We start from the raw sequence: 20,004 nt of genomic DNA on the forward strand, positions 1-20,004 counted from the left end.
TTAGAATTAAAGCACAGTGAAGAACTCCTTGCTGCCTACATAAGTTTGGGGGCAATTTGAAGTGATGCCCAAGCAAATAACTTTGCATTTACATTGTGCTCCACAAATCAAATAACCTCCTCAATATCCACACACTAAAGAGATTCTAGCTAACAGGCTACTGTGTACAATAGAACAACAGAAGAGGAAGATCCAAGACTTACAGAATCCAGGACAGGAAAAGGAAAGAAGGGGGGAATGCCCTTAGCTGAAAATACACTTCCTTCAATCTCTGGTTGACATATACATTCCCGTTGGGTATTTTCGAAGAAACAAAGGGACAACAAAGATACAAATAATAAAAAAAGGAATAGAAATACAAACAACACCCCATTCTGACAACTCCAGCCCGAAGACAGTTTTGGCGATCTCCATTCTCTATTGTTCAACAACAAACCATGAACCCGAAGTGGAGCCTCGAGACTGACAAACTTGCTATTCTTGTCTCAATCAGAACCGGTGTTGTCTACAATTCATGCGATTACTGCCTGTGTCATGTCTCTGTTACACTCGTACTGCATCTCAGATGAGTCCTTGTATTACTCTTGCCTGATGTATGGTGAAGAGCTCATGTCTGTACTGTAAAATGAATCCTCCTGTCCGCCATAATAGTTGCCGTCTCTCTCCTCATCCCACTTGAGAACCTCTCTTATATACTTGAATGACTCATCAACAGTTACTCGATCCCTAGCTCTAGCCTGCCACACGAAAAGCTTTCGACCAGTGAGGGAAGCATAGAGGTCTTTGAACTTCATCGCGACGTAGTAATAAGCTTGTTGGGCCAATGACTGGTTATTGCTGTGGGGCTGCACGGGGCTGAAATCGTTAAACCACTCGCAGGAACTTAACGATACACGGTTGACCTTATCCTCAAAAAGGTCATATTTGTTCAATATCAACACAAAGGGTGCTTCCTTAAAGCAAGGCTGTCTCACCACCGTCTCAAAGAGTTCCTTGCTTTGCATCATCTTGTTCTGAAGTATTGCACCACTGCCACTACTGTCTGTAGCAATCGACATCTTATCATAGTCACTGAGGGCGACACAGAAGATCAACACTCGCACGTCTTCGAACATCTCAACCCATTTGCATCCCTCGTTCATCCCCTTTGCATTTACCCTTATCAACTGGTATCTGTATCGAAAAAGTGAAAAATTCTGAGATATTTGGCCTCCCAAAGAAGAATGATCTAGTGTTAGTATAAATTCAGAAAGCAATGAATATTCACTTGTGGCAAGTGGACATGTATTCTACCCTGCAGAATAAATGTTCAGACTCAATTGTGCTTTTAAATTATAACCGTTGTAAACATGGGCATTTGCAATAAAATATAGTTACTTGGTCAAAGGTTGGGGTGGAGGATCGAGATTATCCGTGTATGTTTCTGACATTGGGCTACGATCATCAAATGAGAACTCCATGAAGGCTAAACCGTTTCCTTGGCTGACACCTTCTGCATATACTATATCTCGCTCCGAAGGTTCATATTCATTGCTTGATATCTCAACAGCCTACAAGGAAACAAATCATCATGACTGAATTTGCAGAAACAGAAGGCAGGAAAATCCACATAGAATGAACAGCAGGCAGCCTCTCAACCTATCAACATGAAGAATTGCTCAGTGCAACTTGGCATGTTGACACAGAACAAAAACATAAGCTGTAAACATTCCGCCAATTTGAATTGCATCTCCACAAAATATTCGATACACATCAGACAACATACATAACTGAGTGTAGGACAGATTAACATAACTTAAGCTGGTATATGCTCATAAAAAGTAGAAGGAAATTCAACTACCTGTTAACAGAAATTTAATAGACAAATTATCCAAGACTATTTGTTGAAATTTTGTCTAATCTGTCTAAGGAGTGCTAAACTGGGAAAGCAATGTCGAGAGGGCATCCGCATACCCGGCTCAAGAAGAACTCTGCAACATCTGGAAGGAAATGAAGCTCGTTCCTTCTGTGATATGTTTCCTGTATCGCGGGATCCCTCCACAACTCTTCAACCAATGGAGCATACTCACGTGTTGCTGCAGGGAAGAAAGCATCAAGATCTCCGGTAGCTATGATGTCCAGAAGCCAGTCGGAGAAATGCTTCAACCTTGGGTTAATGGAATAAACACAGGGACTATCTACAAGCGGCACAATGCTTCCGCCTGCATGAAGAGGAGATATATCAACACGGTCAATGCAATAAAGCAAGGCAATTTGCCACATCTATGATCAAAACGATGTGATCGTCTTCCAATACAATTTCTCATGACAAGAAGAGGTATCTAGATTAGACCGAAGTGAAATATAACATGCCAGCAAAAGATACAGGAGTGAACTGCAGGAAGTATCTTTTAGAAAGTATAAGCATGATAATAATTACAACTTTTTTAGTGCTAATTAGAGTTCCCTTCCCGCAGAATGGATGCAAGTACAAGAAATTCAGTTGAGTATGTAGATAGGAACAAGATTTTTACACTAAACATTTCAAATCTAAATTAAAATCGTGCAAGATAATGGTGTGTTAACAAATAATGGTTAAGGGTTGGACAATTAATTTACTTCTTTCTTGCAACGTGCTCAGTCTTAACTACTTCCAAAAGTATCCCTAGTGCGATTAAAAAGCATATATACCCTATCAATGGGGAAATTGAAAAACTGGCTTTGCACAAACTGGAATACCTCAAAATGAAATTTCACTTTATCAAGCATATCCGCCACTCTTATAAGAACATATGAGAATGTTCATTCCTCAAAATGAAAGTTCACTTTATCAAGCATATCCACCACTCTTATAAGAACATATGAGAATGTTCATTCCTGTTACGCAATACCAAAGAGCACTGACAATCACATCCAACTTTATTTAACAAATATCAGTCAAGAAACCGCTTCATTTAAAACTCCCAAACAGCAAATGCCACATTTTGCTTCTCGATGGACTGAATTAGCTGATTATTCTCTCACTAGTACAGAACGCACATACAGGGAAGATAAAGTGAGCAACTGGGTATTTTACCTGCTTCACTGGCTTGATTGCGCAAATTTAGGTTTCTCATCCTAGACAGGGCTTCTTCTTCAAAACGCTCTCTGCCATCGAGCAAAATGCTAAGGTATCTGTACATGTTGCTCTGGATCATCAACTTAATTTCTTGCAGTTCATCCGAATTAAACTTGTTTCCATAAAGAAATTTTGCCTGTGCACAATGAATGAAATCAGTACAAAGAAGAGATCAAATCAGGGGCATATCATAGTGACGCATCCCATTGTGGAGTTTCATTGCAACAAACTGCCCATGAGAAAATGCACCATTGCAGCATTTTGAAACCATTCTCGTTAAAGGGTACAGCTTTACCTGCTTAAAGATTGTGCTTGTTCCAGATCCCTGAAGTCCAAGTAAAAGAATCTTCTGTAACTTCTTCTGCTCCAGATAATTTGGAATAGTAGTATAGTTGCTAGCTTCATCACGCGATCCATGAGGTTGGCCATGGGGCACGGGTAAAGAGAACAAGGTGCACACAAATCTTGTTGATGCCTAAGTAGGATAGAGCAAATCGACATCGGTTCAGAAAGTACTCTCTAAAGCAATCCACAACAAGAGCCTTCCAAAGATAACATTACATCACATACCTTTTCCCAAATGTTTCCCCTGATATTGTTCTGACCTTCCTCCTCATAACGACCATCATCATAGACCCAAAAATGTGTGTCCCGTGGGCATTGGACATTTGCCAACTAAAACATCAAGCGGTTAATTACAAAACAACATGGATTTAAGTTATGAACATCACGAGGAGCACTCCAGCACAGATTGAAAAGGCCTACAAGAATTGCATTACCATAAAAACACAAGGATCTGATCTTAGATTTTCCACGAGCATGAGAAGCATGAGTTTCAGAAAACTTAAGGGTGCAAAATTTGCACAACTGAGGATTTAATTTTCAAAACAGAGACAGGAAAGAAGATATAAATAAACTTTTGCAATGGGGGCGAAAAGTTCACCTTAAGTATCCTCAATTCAAGTTTTGTTATTTCTCGCCCATTTATAAAAACTTCAGTATTTCCCTTGCTTGCATCAGGCATAAGCTTTCCTGTAAAATTCAGATTTGAACTGATGATACTATCTGGCTTTTCTCCTTCCTGTAAAATCAACAGATGCAGCTAATAAAGAGATTGGCAATGCATTCATCTAAGCTGACCAATAACTCGGACATTAGGAAAAGAAGGGCAATCGCAAGCAAAACAAGACAGTGCGGCAATGCTGATCCTACCTTCCCCCACATACCAGATTCCTTGTCATACCAATATATTCCTGGTTTCAACTTTCGTGGAGGCAAAGGGCACCCGATTAATTCGGCCATTTCCTCCGGCTTCAAAGGGTGTCCATTCACAATCAGCTGCTCCGGCCGGAGCTGATTTGCAGCGCATTCTTTTTCGGCTTTCATAATCTGCTTTACTTCCAAAGGACTGAGCAACCGGGATAGGACTCTAGAATGTTTACCCAATTTGAACCGCCTGGACTCATCAATCAGTTCACCGATGCAAGTCACGCATTTACGCCCCTCTGGCATCGAACCCATCGCCCTAAGCACACAATTGCTGCAGTATTTAGCACCACAAACATGGCACGACTCCTTAGTCTCCCACTTGCCTTTTCCACATCTGTAGCATACCTTCTCTTCTTCTTCTTCTTTCTCTCCTTTGAAACTGCAACATACTCCGAAAAGTTAGGCTCCTCCCCATCGACCTCTTTATGCTCCGATCTGTCATCGGTATTAAAAGTTACCACCGGTGCTCTCCTAACTGATTGATTAGGAAGTTCATCCAGTGGGCCGTCACCGTCATGAGGAGAACCACAAGGTGAAGCAGAGGAAGAATCGGGATGCTGCAATACAGAAACTACCGATTCTGAACTGGGCGATACCCTCGGACTTTGGACAGGAGAGCTCATGACGTTGGCAATGCGAGAAACAGGAAGCGAGATCGGTTCGACAACCGGAGGCCCTGCATTGGCATCGCTTTTATGTGACTGCGAAAAGGGTTCTGCTGTAGGTATCAGCCGAGGGTTCAGATGAACTGGCTCGATCCTAGGAACCTCATAAGGCACCGGCGGACCCACGTACTCCATGGCAATGGAGTAATCGAGATTGGTAGCGCCGTCGGGCAGGGAGGCTCCTGGTGGGAGCATATTCCTCACCAATTCCTTCCAGTTTTCTCCTTCCTTCTCATCCATCACTCCACAAAATTAACCAAATTACCACATCCCAACTATGATCTCCAAAGCAGAGAACCCAACAAAAGCATTTTTACAGATCAACGAGATATCCCCCCACGAGAAAAAGGACCAAATGTCTCGCAAAGTCTTAAAACATGCAGGAGAATGTAGATGCCGCAAACTATTCTTCCTTATGCTCAGTTTGATGCTTTCTAATGAGGGTTGCAACTAAAATCTTGAGACAGTCATGAGGCAGCCGCAATCAGACTAGTCATAATAATAGCTCACCCGCTTTCAAAGCCTTCGAATTTGAACAAATCAAATCATGAACCGTGACCCAGGAGTTTGCGTCAAACCCCAAAATTTTCAACCTTTCTCAGTCCAACTTGAGTTTTCTTCGCTAAGCACGCGCACATAAAACAAAGCCAGACCGCATCCTGACTCAACCTGAAAATTATATTTCCCGACATGATAACGAAAAAAGTCAAAATTCAATACCAGAGAGAGAGAGAGAGAGAGAGAGAGAGAGAGTTTTCAAGAACGAATTTTTATCCAACACATAGAAACCCAGAGATGCAAAGTGATTAGAATGACAAGTTTGACATGTTCGAGTGAAGATTATATTTTTCAACTTCTTGAACAGCCCAGGCGTTGAAAAGAACTGGGGTCAAAAAGAGGGAAGAAAAAACAAGAGCAGAATCGCAAACAGCAGAAGCGAAATGGGACCAAGACCCATTCGAAAAAGGCGGAGCAAGAGAATTTCGATAGCTGTTCAAAATAAAAGATTCTTCGCTTACTGTTAAGCTTTTTCTCTCAAAAGAATAATCAAGAAAGACAAGGGAACGTGAAAAATGCCCTTTCGAGCAAAAGGGGGACGCTTTCGACTTGAGAGAAAGAGAGAGAAGAGAGAGAGAGAGTACCCGGGTGGAAAGGGACAAAGTGCGAGAGCGAATCGGAGCTCAAAAGATCATACCCCCCACAAATCCTAGTAAAAGAAAGAGAAGCAGGTTTTTGCTTTCTGCAACTGTGCGAGCAGCTTCCTCAGAGAGTTGGAGAGAGAGAGAGAGCTTCTTGAAGTGAGGTCGATAAAGCAGGGCAGGAGATGGTGGTGGTGCAAGAAAAGCAGAGCACACGCACACGTCCACCATCGGACCTATCAAAGAGTTAGTGGGTTCGGTCCAGAACCCCATCAATCAACGGGAACAGAGCTTCTTCACAGAGAGGGAGAGAGAGAGAGAGAGAGGTGGGGTCCACGGTTTCGAGTCTATCAAGGAAACTGTTGAATTGGAACAGTGATGATGAGGGACAGTGAGAGAAACAAGCTCGCGACCAAGATTTGTTTTTTCTTAGGTAATGTGTAGTTGGAAAATATGAAGAAAAAGGACGGAATTTTTCTGTTCTTGGGAAATAGGCTAGTGGGGAATCGTGCGACATCAATCAACAAAGAACGTATAACATCGTAATGAATGGATCGCATATCCATTCCATCCTAACTATGTTTCGATTCATCATCTATCATGAGTAGCTCTTTGAGATTGAAATTCTTATTCTTACGATGATTTTAACTTTAAATTCATGAAGTGAAACTGTTTTTTACTTGGTGTAGCGAACTCGTGACAGAAATCCACCTCTCTTAAAAAAATTAATATTCGATTACAAAAGAGATTAAATTGAACCGACAAAATTTAGTGTTTTAGCGATCGACCTAAAATCCATATAAATATTCATGATTTTATGATTGACTTGAGCTCAATCGGGCTAAACTTCTCAAAACTTGATCTTGAGGTTGATTTAAAGTTCTCTCTGCATTTCCTTCTCATAAAAATTTTAAAGAACTTACCTGTTTTCCAGGTTCGCTTTCATTCCCCTCTCTTTCCTCCTTTTATCAATGAAAGCATGAAATATATTCCCTATATATGTATTTATTTATAGATAGAAACACATAATTTCGTACTTAAAACGCAGTATTTGATTACGAAAATCAGCTTTTCAAGTCGGGTACTTCTCCAAAGTTCGAGTTCTGACTCAATCAAATACTCAAAAAGCTACACAGTCTGCTCACCTCGACCTCGAAAAAGAGTTAGCATCGAATTTGAGTAATGGGCGCGGTTAAGAAGATGCATAGCAAGTACAAAGATAGAAAGAAAAGATCCTTTTACATGAAGTTCTAGTGGTATAAAGATATGGACTTTGATTTTAAGCATGGTTGTTAGGACAAGCTAAGGGGAAAGTCAAATTTCACGCCAAAGACAGAGACTTGAAAAAAGCTATTAAATCGAAATTTGGGGTGGTAAAATTACAAATTTGGAGAAACGGGGAAAGAATGGGACTATACTAAAAAACAAATTGCTTTACTAAGTAGATGCATTTTAGTATGTGCGCATATATTTGGAAAAATTTCAAATATGTGGGTATATTATTTAAAAAGGTCATTTATTTTTAACTTTTTTTTCTTTGTTTTCTTTTCCTTTTTCTTTTTTTTCAAGTGAGACTGGGCGACCCTCGTAAGAAGCCCACGAGGGCGGCCCTCGCCTTAGGCCTGAGAGAGGAGAGAGAATAAAGAAAAGGAAAACAAAAAATTCAAAAAAATTCAAAAAAAATGAAGGACAAAAATTCCATTCGGCCATGCTATTCTTTGAAACAATGATGGCACTCTGATCCTTATTTGAAAAAAATGAAGGCACTTCATGATTGAAATTTTTCTCGAATACATGAACAGATTCACCAAATGAAGTGTTGGCAAGTCCACAATTATCCTAAACACCCCCCACCACAGTGCAATAAATTCACAGCAGATCAGCATGTGCTTGCAGTACAGAAAGGGAGAGATGTAGAGGGAGATGACAAATCAATCCTTCTGATGAAAATCACAAGCCGAACGTCCACTTCTTCGTGCCGGCATCAACCAAAAGACCGCTAAAGATCATTTTTACAACCCCATCAAGGGGCCGCCAATGGCTCTCCACTGCGCCGGTGAAGGACCGTGATAAATGCTGTCTTGGGCTCCACAGCTCCCGCCGGTCCTCTCCAGATCCTGAAGCTCGAGAGGCTGACCCTGAGAGCGAGTGGCGGAGCAGTTGAATTATTGCTTTCGTCTTCTCTGACGGGCCCGTGGCAAGTCTCTTAATGAGAGGCCTCGCGTTGTGTCCCTTTTACTTGTCATTATTACTATTTTTTCCTTTGACTATTGGTGGGTCTCGTTGACCAGATTCAACTTATTCCAATTGGGTACCGATGTTGTTGTTGTTGCTATTGTTTTTTTTGGTGCTGGGGTGTGCTGCTTCAAACACAGCCCTAAACCTAAACCCCAATACCTATCTGGGTTAATACCACGAAAAATTCTAAACCGATTTATCTGTGACAGATCTACTGATTTAACGAAAATTAACGGAGAGTACATTTATCCTATGTGTACCAATTTGAAATTTTTTATAATAAAAAAATGGTTAAAATAAATTTATCGTAAATATATTTATTTATGATTTTTCATGATATTAGCATGTCTTTATAGCACAATAGACCCCGGTGTCGCTTTCCGGGACACTTTAGCAGGCTTAGCTAGAAAAGCTGCTCGAGAAAAGACATGGGGCCGGGCCAAGGACAGGAGAACTTGGGAGGGAGGGACGGGGCATGATTGCTCATGACAGATTTGGAATCTATGTGGATCAAGGCTTAGGGACAGTGGAGAATGACAGTGATGCCCTCGTGGTTTTCTTGGTATTTCAGAACTTGGCATGTGCAAAAAAGGAATATTGTCTGCCTTGCATCTGCATGTAGTGATCCCACTCACAGGGTGATTTATTATGATTTGACCTTAAGACTAATGCCTCCATTATTGCCTTAGTCAAAAACATCTGAATCCCGTGTATTGTTAAAAAAACCATATTGGGCCCAACGGTTATGTCGGGTCGGGTCGGGTCGGTTTCGTGTGCAAGCTTGACCAGTTAACAAAAGAAATGCAGCTTAGAAACCTTAAAAAACGTCCACAAATGGAAGCCCGGATCCATATGGGCCTGTGTCGAGCTCATGAAGAAAGAGAGCACTTGTTCAAGCCCATCCGTTCAAAACTTTTTTTTCTCATAGCAGCCCCATTAGGCCCATCTGTCACATAAGCCCATTCTTACCGAACGGTGGAGATCTAGCCAGCGGCAAATCAAGTTTAGTCAGAAGTAACAACTGTTGTTACTCATTTTATCCACTGTGAAGTCTCTTTCAGCAGCTGCTTGATGTCACTGGTACCATGATGTCGGACTCGTAGTCTCGGTGCTGCACATGAGCTCCATCGATCCCCGCCATTCGATAGCATCAGCTCAAGCGGGATCCCTCGTGATCCGATAGTCGATATAGCCTCGGCTCACATGCAGCGAGAGCTTATAAGTTTTGCCCGGATAAAGTTTTGGGTGTTATGCCAGGGTCTCTCATCTTGCAGGCATAGCTGCAGGGCTTCCAGAAGTGAAAAAGGTCAAGAGCTTCTATCACTTTTGTGGTACAAGTCAATCAGTGTGCTTAAGGGATGAGTCTATCTGAGATCGATTCCAGCCAAAGACCTAGATCAAATTGGAGCTCAGGGACATGCTCATGTTGTAGGATGGGACTCTGGATCCGTCAGCTGACGTGGCAAGATCCTACAGGTCCAAATGTCGGGAGGAGGAATCTGATGCAGCCATCCCCTCCAAAACGTTATCCTATCCGCATATTATCTTCTCGTCGTATAGTCTCTGAATCAATCTCATGGCTCCTGATGAAATAAGGAAAAGGAGGAACTTTCTCTCTTCATTAGACAATGTCAGCTCACTTCACCTTTAACTTTGAAGTCTGAATCCACTCTCAAGTTCATTCTTTTGTTCACTCTTTCAATGCCCATTAGCCATTTTTACACCGTGACTCGGGAGTTTGGCCCGGGAAAGCCATGGCCTATCTTCTTCCTCGTCATGGTCTTTTCTCAGCTTCTTCATTGACGTCTTGATGTGTCTCGTTGAAACTCTTTTTGAGCTTTATGATGATGTGGATGAATCAGGATGATTAGGACACAAGTCCAACCCACCCATGTCTTGATTCCACCAGGAGATCATCTCCAGCCCACCCATGTCTCGATCCCTCCGAGAAATCATCAACAGATACCCGAATTCAATCTCCAGTTGAAGGAGCAAGAATGCTTGTCATTGTTGAAGAGATGTAAGAACATGGAAGAATTTAAGCAGGCACATGCACAGATCCTGAAGTGCGGATTGTTCTGGAACTCTTTCTGTGCAAGCAATCTTGTGGCCACTTGCGCTCTTTCGGTTTGGGGAAGCATGGGGTACGCTTGCTCGATCTTTCACCGAATATGCGAACCGGGTACTTTCGAATTCAACACAATGATAAGAGGGCATGTTCAGGATATGAACTATGAGGAAGCTTTAGTTGTTTATGCTGATATGCTCGAGAGAGGGATTGAGCCTGATAATTTCACATTCCCTGCTCTGCTGAAAGCATGTGCCCTGTTAAGGGCACTTGAAGAGGGAATGCAGATTCATGGACAGATTCTAAAACTTCGGCTTCATGACGACCTTTACGTGCAAAACAGTTTGATCAACTTATATGGGAAGTGCAAGAAGATAGAATCATCCTTTGCGGTTTTCAAAAATATGGATCAGAAGAGTGTTTCTACTTGGAGTGCTATCATAGCAGCAAAAGCTAGCTTGGGGTTATGGTACGAGTGCTTAATGCTCTATGGTGACATGAACAGTCTAGGTTTTTGGAGGCCTGAAGAGAGCATTTTGGTGAATGTGGTTTGTGCTTGTGCTCACTTGGGTGCACTGCATTTAGGAAAATGCGCACACGGTTCGTTGCTGCGGAACATAAGCTCGCTCAATGTAATCGTTCACACTTCCTTAATAAACATGTATGCCAAATGTGGGGCCGTACAAGAAGCAGTGGGTCTCTTCAAGAAGACGGCAGATAAAAATCAGTTAAGCTATAGCGCAACGATCTCAGGTCTAGCAATGCACGGCCGGGGCCGAGAGGCGCTGGAACTTCTCTCAGAAATGCTCAGGGAAGGCCTGAAGCCAGATGATGTGACCTATGTAGGAGTTTTGAGCGCTTGTAGTCATTGCGGCCTTGTAGATGAGGGTCTTCAAGTTTTCGAACAGATGAAATCTGATGAGGTCGAACCGACCATTCAGCACTACGGGTGCATGGTGGACCTGCTTGGCCGAGCAGGGTTGCTCGTTGAAGCCTACAACCTCATAAGTAACATGCCCATGAAGCCAAATGACATTGTGTGGCGGAGCCTTCTGAGCACTTGCAAAGTTCATCAAAACTTGGAAATAGGAGAAATTGCGGCCAACGAACTACTCCAATCGAACTCGAAGAATCCTGGCGACTATCTGTTACTGTCATACATGTATGCAAGAACCAGGAGGTGGGAGGATGTTTCTAGGGTCAGAACAGAGTTGGCTGAGAAGGGGATTTATCAGGCACCGGGATTTAGCTCAGTCGAGGTGCAGAGGAAGATATACAGATTCTTTTCACAAGACGCGAAGTGCCCACATTACGATGGCATTTGCGATATGATTCACCAAATGGAGTGGCAGCTGAAATTCGAAGGGTATGTCCCAGACACTTCGCAAGTTTTGCTAAACGTCCAGGAAGAAGAGAAGAGGCAGAGACTGAGAGGTCACAGCCAGAAGCTAGCAATAGCTTTTGCCTTGTTAAATTCGTCTGGAGGTTCTCCAATCAGAATCACCAGAAACCTCAGGATGTGTAGTGACTGTCACACTTACACAAAGTACATCTCATCGATATATGAAAGGGAAATTACTGTAAGGGATCGAAACCGGTTCCACCATTTTAGAGACGGAACATGCTCTTGTAATGACTTCTGGTGAGTTAGAATTGATGAGGAAATTCAGATCTGCAGGTGCATATAGGAACAGCATCTATTGAGGAATCATCTCGCATATAGTTTCTTGATCTCAGTGGGAAATTACAACATTCTAACATGGTTGAAATAGAAAAATACAGGGACAAAGTCAAGTGAAGGTGGGGACAAGACGGGGGGAGTTCGAATTACATTTAGATTGCCTCCTTTTCAGCTGTCTTGATTCTTGAAACTCACGTAAAGAACATTATGCAAACTATCTTCTTCCTTGTCCTGCAGTTTCATCTTAGAGGAACAAAATTTCTTCCAACAACCAAATACTACAGCCTGGAAATCTAAATAGCCTCTAACACTGTAGGCTTATGCAAAGTCTCTGGCTTATGAGAAACGTTTGCTCATCACTGGAACTACAATTTTCCGAATATATATCAAAAGGGATGCATAACGGTGTATACATACTACGTTTAGCTTGTCCTAGAGGAACTATATCTCAAAACAACGGATAGCAGTACAGATGAGAAAAATAGTAGTGATGGGACCGTGAAAATAATGGAACAATAGACTTTATTTCATTTCTTCTGCCAGTCAAATATGTCTTAAAACATTTGAGGATTATTCCTCCACATTAAAGTACAATTCTTGCTTCCCACTCACTATATTGAAACACAATAGCCATTAAATTATCGAATGACAATTGCAATTCCAGCATACAAGAAAGGGAAAAAGAAACGAGGGACTACTCAATGCGAAAAGAAGAAATGTTTGACATAATTCCTGCGGTTCTTGGGTCACCTGTTTCTAATGATACACCCCTAGGATCTTCTCTGACTAATAAAGCCAAGACATTGAGCGAACTCCAAGCTTTGACAAGGTTTTGGTTAGAATCTCCTAAAGTAACGGCAAAGATTGCATCAAACCCGCCAGCTCCAGGAACCCCAGCCAGCAGAACTCCTTCTATGCCCATAGTAGCATCTAGAAGCCGAGTCTGTGATTCAGGTTCTATCTGTAAACCCAAAAAGGAAGCCATTTTTAACGTGATGGAGAAACACAAGTGGAGTATCAAATCAGGATTTATTTATTTGTCGTTGGAGAAGAATGTCAAAAATTCAATGATGAAATCTCTAAGAAAACATAACCACAAATATACAACAGGGGGCCGGCAATATTTAGTATATGGTAAACGACTGTTTCATTCATTTCTCCTCCTAGGAAGAATCAAATATCAACGAATTACCAAATAAATAACAGAAGGCAAATGCACTTACATCTAATGGGCAACATCTTTGTTAGATACATGCAGTATAATATTGGCAACATCAAGAGGGCTAAACAGTAGTAATCAATATAGTAAGAGTTGGAAACTATAATAATAGGCATGCAACCCATACTCTTCAATTTGGAGCTATTCTGGCATGCATGAGACGGAAAAAGTTCGACTTTCTCCTAAAAGGTTTTATCCTTTGGTATTAGACAGTACAGCGCACAACCAGCACACAGGAATGGTAAATACTGCAGTGTGTCATCCAAAAGTCCCAAAAGCAAGCACATATCTCTAATCTTAATAACAACAACAGAATTTATTAACACATGCATATATGATTGATCTTGCCTATGTTACATGATTTCCAGTGACAGAGAGAACTTACAGGAACACCAGCAGCCTGACCCATCGACCGCATAAGATTCCTGATCCCAAGCATAGCCTCTCTTGCACCCAACAGAACTTTGACAACAACTTCTTCTCTTGGATCAGTTCCAAGCTCTATCCACTGTTTGTAAAGTTTGTCAGATCATATCAACAATGATGATAATAGCTAGACCTCGGGAGTACTAACCATGAGGAGATAACCTTATAGAAGAAAGATATCTATTTAACAGAGAAAAGTTTAATGAGCATAAGATATTATTCTGTACAACAGAACGAGGTCTCAAATTTCCTGCACAAATATCACTCAACTCACTGTAGAAAATTTTGGCTTCCCTTTATATTAGATGGCCTAAAGTTCATAACGTAAATCACTTACAAGTGTGATAATCACTAGCAAGTTCACACTTGTAACCGAAAATTGTGTTTAATTTCGAAAAGCATTGGAAAAAAAAAAAAAAATAGACATTTGAACACTAGGGAAATTGATGTTACCGAAGTGTTTCTACCCACATGCCCCGTATAAAGTGAGTTTGCCCTCACATGTTAACAAGATGACACCCACTCTATCATAAGCAAGTACCTTAACCCTATTCTGCCTCAAAAGACTCACAAAAGCACTTAGAAGAACAGGGCTTCCCAGGAAGAGAACAAATAAAACCATACAGACCCTATACACAAGACATTTCCAGGATAAAGATGAGTACCATTATTCAAGTTCTCCTATTTGGGCCAAGCTATACAGTAAACTCCAATAGCTCTACTGACCAACTCATTCCACCAGTCTATTCTGTAGCTAATTCCTCCATAAATACTTCAAAGCTTTTGAGAAAAGCGTCCTTCACCATGATTGGTTGGTTTTCTAGGACAAGAAAGTAGGCTATTGCAGCACAACCAGGGAACAAGAAAGTCAAGTTATTGCAGGGCGGAATAAAAACTTCTATCCTCATCAATAAAAATGAAGCGTAAACAAAATTTACTCTCTTCCTAAAAAAGGCCTCCCTTAATAAAATATACCAAATACAACGGAAATCGAGTACACTGTTGATGCAGGAAGAAGGATTAGTGAATGGATATTCCAAATGAAAGAAAAAAGGAGACAATTTTTCACCAAATTGTTTCAAAAACATCACATAGGTAGATCAATATTGTCATGAATTTACGCTTCAAGAGAGAGAAATCCAGCTCCGAAAAGTACCTTGTCTGACTTAAGCGAGATGCATCTGTCTATAGTCCTTTTATACACGTCCCAATTTTCCTCTGCTAATTTGCTCAACAAGTTAAATTGTCTTTCCAGAGTTGAATTTAATTCTGACAACTTTGTCCACGTCTCTTGGGCATTCTGGGGGTCAGATTTTTGCCACTTCTTCACAGCTCCTACCATGGATGGGGTGGAGGATCCTCCTGTTCCTGGTTCTCCGAGCAACTAATAGACAGAAAACAGTGAAGGGTAAATCTATGCAAATTGGTTTCTTGCTCTCCTGTGTGTAGTTTATTCAAGCCTACAAGTCTCAACACAACCCATTCCATTAAAAATCAAAGAATTCGAACAGAAAAGGTCATATCACGAATGCCTGGCAAACTGAAGCTGAAAGCACAAGTTAACAGTGATATCAATTTTTGCAATTTGCACGTAAATTTGCAGTAGAAAATTGCCGAGAACACATATCCAGATATCTTAATGAGAAGAAATCAGGACAACAAAATTTTGGTAAATGTTATATGACATTTGGCAGCAGATTTACTTCTCACCAACCCAATCTTGTATTGATGTGAAAGCACTGGAGTATCATTAGCATCAAAGGGAAAAGGAGAGAATAAAGATGCTTACAAGTGACATTAATGGCGGCAAGGAGAACTTGGTCCTCTCATGGTCCCACTTTCCGTTCAAGATGTCAACAATGACATCATCTAGAGGCATTCCTTTGACTGCAACCTGGCACTCAAGAAAAAAAGTGGTCCAAAATGAAAACATGTAGTATGTGACATTCTTCATGGACATTCTTAGAAGCCTTTACCAGATTTAACACGTGATAGAAAATTACAATAATCTATAGCTCATCTGGAGTTCCGAATTACTTATCCAAGCAATGCAAAAACTATTTGCCAAAACCCCCAAAAAAGAAGAAGAATAAATGCAGAGACTAATGACAAACTAACCTTTTTACCTCCATTTGAAAAATGTATGTTTCAGTTATAACATTTGAAAATTGTAAAAAAAGCAATTTGACCATAACATACAACCGAACCTTGGACATACAATCAAGAAACCCTTGTTCTCAAAGATACGTTAATGTAAGCAAGGATTCCACGGGTTTGCCCAGAACCGGCAACACTTCCCCAGTTGACCCACATAAAAACCCAGTCCAACTTTTCAAAAGCCAAATTCAAGATATCATTTAATCAGAAACTCTGAAAATGCTGATTCACTTTGAAATCTTGCAGCCAACATAAAGGGTTTTAACACAACTTGTTCAACAATCTTTAACTGAAGAGTGATTCTAGAATAAGTTCAGTTAGCTAAGACATTACAATCTTAAGCCCCTCTAACATAGGCAATCATATCACCTAAACTCAGCCTATATATGCAGGTGTTATGATCTGCATCCAATTATATCAGCCTGAAAATCGAATCATGTCTCTAGGAACCTATTACCATGCATATTTCTGGCCATCAAGTGGAACAGAATGTAAAGAGTCCATTCATGTTGCATAAATCATAATAGAAGCAAGGAGAAACAAGCTGACTTCATCATTTTTAAGTGCAGTAACTTTATGAGACATTCACTTCTTCAACAACCTATATGAGCTTTGTCATGTCAAAGACTTTTGTAAAAATTATGCGCAGGTCATGGGGTCAGTTATTCACTAGGAAGCCAACTTTCTTCTTGATGCATAATCACAAAAATTTGACTTAATGCAACTTTTATGTGAGACTCATGTGAGACTCAAAGTTTAGTAAATCAATCTCTCATATGCTAAACCACTGGGAAGCCCGTGCTAACTTTTCTAAAGCTGCAGAAAATGACTACCAATAAATAAATTCTCTAGCTTTATCCTCAAAACATCAATACAGTCAGACTTTGAAAACAAAAATGTGATTCAATCCTCTGTAGGCCTCAACCGACAATCAAATGAACTAATTTCTTCTCTGTTATTGAGGTTATTAGCATGAGGGAGGCAAGGCCAATATGAGGAGAGGGAGGGATACCTGAGCAGAAGAAAGCACATCTGGTGAAAACCGGACATACCGCTGGCTCCCATATACTGCAGAGCTGACATCAAAACCACTGCCAACTTTCCCTTGAGCTATGCAGTGAGCACTTTGGGCAATCATATGCACAACATCAAGCCCCGAGGAATCCATCAACAAGAGAGAAAGGTTAACAACTCCAAAGTAATGAAGTAGAGCAGCAACCACAGCCGAAGTCATGGCTGCAGAAGAACCAAGTCCAGTTTTTGCAACTTCTGGTTTACATTCTCCAGTCGGGTTCTCTGCGTTGAAGGTAATTGATGCAAAAGGAGGAAGAGCAGCTAATGACTCTGGTGCCAAGGGTAATCCTCGAGCTTCAATCTAATGAAAGAATAAATTTCAATCACGTTCTTGATTCATAAAAGAGAACTGAACCCAAAAATAGTACTTCAGAACAAAATTACTTCAACATATCTAAATATACATTTCCCAAATTCACATTTTTAGATGCAAATGCTGTTGGATCTCATTGACTTCCATCAAATGCTAAAAGAAAATTCATCCGGAACTTAACATGAACAAACAATCCGACAGCATGCAAAAGCATTGCATCAACAGAAACAAAAATGAAGTTAGAGCAACCATAGAGGTATTCTACCTGATTCCGGTATGAGTAGAAGTCATTGCAGCCTAAAATTGTAATATCAAGCCCTGCAATTCTAAAAATAGATATCATTAAAATATCAAATTTATTATATCTCCAAAAAGCATACGGGCATACTAGCATCAAACAATACCTTGCAAGAGTAGTTTGTGAAGTTCATCTTTATTATTCTTGTCAAATTTTGCATGTGCAGCTGCCACAGCATACTGCACAGCGTGTTCCACGAATGGGTTCCCGGAGTCGCTGAGATTTCAAGCAGATGGGTTATACTCTGTTTAATAATATCCCCATACATGGTCTGCTCATCATACAAATAATTTATAAAAAAGAAAAGAAAACCTCTTGTTTTTCCCCAAATAATATGAAAGGTGATAAAAACCTACCTCGAAGACACTGTCTGGAGAGTCAGATTCTTCAACGACAACTTGTAATTGCTTTGTCTAGACAACTGAGGAGATGTTAACTTGACATCTGTATACACCTGGAAGAAGATGCATTTGTTCAACTTTATGCAAGAAAAGTTTTACAGGGAATGAATCTAATGGACTCTGCTTGATTCTACAAAATCCCTGAAACATTCTAGATCAAATCTAAAAACCTTTTGCATTACAATAATTGCTGGAGGGTCTCATAGCAAATTGTAGTGAGAAAGACACTCTCCAAAACATCAGCTGGTTGGGGCATCTTGCTAATATGGCCTAGGTACATCTTACTCCAGCATTTCAGAATCAATAAAGCAGTTCCATTCCAAACTTGAGTCTCCAGTAGATGATTCCCACAACTCGTGTATCAGAAATGGATAAACCTTACCAATAAGGGATTGCCAACAAAAAACTCAAGCACCTCAGAAGATTAAGGAAATATTTGTTGATGTGAGCAGAATAACTTGCAAAAAGGTTTACAAGAGAAACGCTCAGATGACTAATTTTTTTTATTCAAATAAATTATTCTCCAAAAAAATATTGAAGCAACTGAAACAGGAGCAATCAAAATTTAGCAGATGAGAGTTGTGAAATCACGCACCCATGCCCAGCTGTCAGGTTTGATTTCTTCATGAAGAGGTTTCACAATTGCATAGAATCGAGCATTTGTGCTAAGAACAATCCCTGCATTTGGCCTCTCCAAAACAAGATACCCGCCGGTCATCAAGACCTTCCCGGGAGCTGATGCAACACTGATTATCAAATATCAAAATGTCAGAATCAAGCATCAATTTATCCTAAAAAATGAAGCTTCTAATGTGATTTAGAACGATCGCCCTCCACGTAGTTGATTCCAAACATTATATCATCTATTGAGCAGCAAAACGAGAAAACATCATACGGAGCAGACAAAAGAAAGCATCCGACTTTTCATTTAATGGTGAAGAAGAAACAATTTCGAACAAACACCCACTGTCCAAGAGTTGATCTTTCTTCAAGTTCTTTGCTTTTCATCAGCAAATCAAAGCGGAATCAGCAAAAGCGATCAAGGTCCGCCGATGGGTATAATTCAGCAGTCCAATAATAGCGAAAATCAAATCAAAATGGGGATTCGAGAGCCCTTACACTGCCATTGTCTTCCTCCTCTGTCTCCCCGCCTCTCCTTCCCTCGCCCTGTCACTCTGCGAAGTTTCTCTAAGCGGAGAATCCCAAGTGAATGTCGTTCCACTGCAGCTAACTGCAATTAAGACACAAAAATTTTCCACTTTACAGTAGTGCACAGGACGCACAACAGAGAGAGCGAGAGAGAGAGAGAGCGCGCACCTGCGAGATGAGATCCGTTTACACTCGATTGAGTCAGCGAAGGCGACCGTTGAAGTATTTAGTTCTTTGACGAGAACTTCGGTGTTCAATGCCAATTGCTCAAACACACTCACCCACCTACCACGTCTGTTCTTGTTCTGCATGTGAATTAATGCGCCTCCTTTTGGCTTTTACCTTAGGGGAAATTTCGTTTAAGGTCGAAGCACTCTCAATTTCTTAAATAAGAGTTCGAAATGAATTTTCTTTCGTAATAAAGACCTAAAGTATCTTTTCTATTTTTAAAAAGGGTCTTATTAAAGGCATTTTAGTCATTTCCTTTTTGCTTTTTTCCTTTTGGTTTTGCTATACCTCTTCATCGATGACCGATCTCGATGGCCGACCACCAATAAAGATAGCAACGGTTTCGTTGGGATAAGCCAAGGGCATTTGGTGAGGCCGGCAAGGGCCGGCCTCTACTCGCCCAAGCGAGGCCCTCACCGGCTTTGAGGGCGGCCTCGCCCGGGCGAGCAAAGATGAAGTCGAGCTCTGATTCGGCTTCTCTCAAGTACGTTCGGCCTCGAGGGTTGGGCGAGGCGGCTTGCAAGGGCCGCCCTTGGCTCATCCGAACGAGGCCGCTACCGTCGCTAGTGGCCGGCCATTGAG

At 41.0% G+C, this 20,004-nt stretch overlaps 3 protein-coding genes across 3 annotated transcripts; 1 reads left to right on the forward strand and 2 right to left on the reverse strand.

Annotated features, from left to right (window-relative positions):
• Positions 1-68: 68 nt before the first annotated feature.
• On the reverse strand, positions 69-6,553 carry LOC115725935 (extra-large guanine nucleotide-binding protein 3). The gene is given in 10 exon segments (XM_030655605.2): positions 69-1,173; positions 1,378-1,550; positions 1,954-2,201; positions 3,056-3,233; positions 3,393-3,572; positions 3,668-3,772; positions 4,041-4,178; positions 4,310-4,708; positions 4,711-5,700; positions 6,174-6,553. Coding segments are annotated over 9 exon segments (2,577 nt in total). The 5' UTR covers positions 5,272-5,700; positions 6,174-6,553; the 3' UTR covers positions 69-578.
• A 3,262-nt stretch (positions 6,554-9,815) lies between these two features.
• On the forward strand, positions 9,816-17,050 carry LOC115725939 (pentatricopeptide repeat-containing protein At1g31920). Its single transcript, XM_030655609.2, has 2 exons — positions 9,816-12,118; positions 16,923-17,050. Exons 1-2 carry the CDS (start codon positions 10,272-10,274, stop codon positions 16,933-16,935), a joined length of 1,860 nt encoding a protein of 619 aa, XP_030511469.2. The 5' UTR covers positions 9,816-10,271; the 3' UTR covers positions 16,936-17,050.
• Positions 12,663-19,489, reverse strand: LOC115725928 (phosphomevalonate kinase, peroxisomal). The gene is made up of 11 exons (XM_030655596.2): positions 19,363-19,489; positions 19,165-19,276; positions 18,641-18,791; positions 18,001-18,098; positions 17,751-17,860; positions 17,612-17,664; positions 16,972-17,334; positions 15,592-15,696; positions 14,959-15,186; positions 13,762-13,884; positions 12,663-13,118 (listed from the first exon to the last, which is right to left on the reverse strand). Exons 2-11 carry the CDS (start codon positions 19,170-19,172, stop codon positions 12,852-12,854), a joined length of 1,506 nt encoding a protein of 501 aa, XP_030511456.2. The 5' UTR covers positions 19,173-19,276; positions 19,363-19,489; the 3' UTR covers positions 12,663-12,851.
• Between the last annotated feature and the right edge of the window lie 515 nt (positions 19,490-20,004).

The sequence above is a fragment of the Rhodamnia argentea genome, chromosome 3, assembly GCF_020921035.1.
Source record: "Rhodamnia argentea isolate NSW1041297 chromosome 3, ASM2092103v1, whole genome shotgun sequence".
Taxonomy (NCBI): Eukaryota; Viridiplantae; Streptophyta; class Magnoliopsida; order Myrtales; family Myrtaceae; genus Rhodamnia; species Rhodamnia argentea.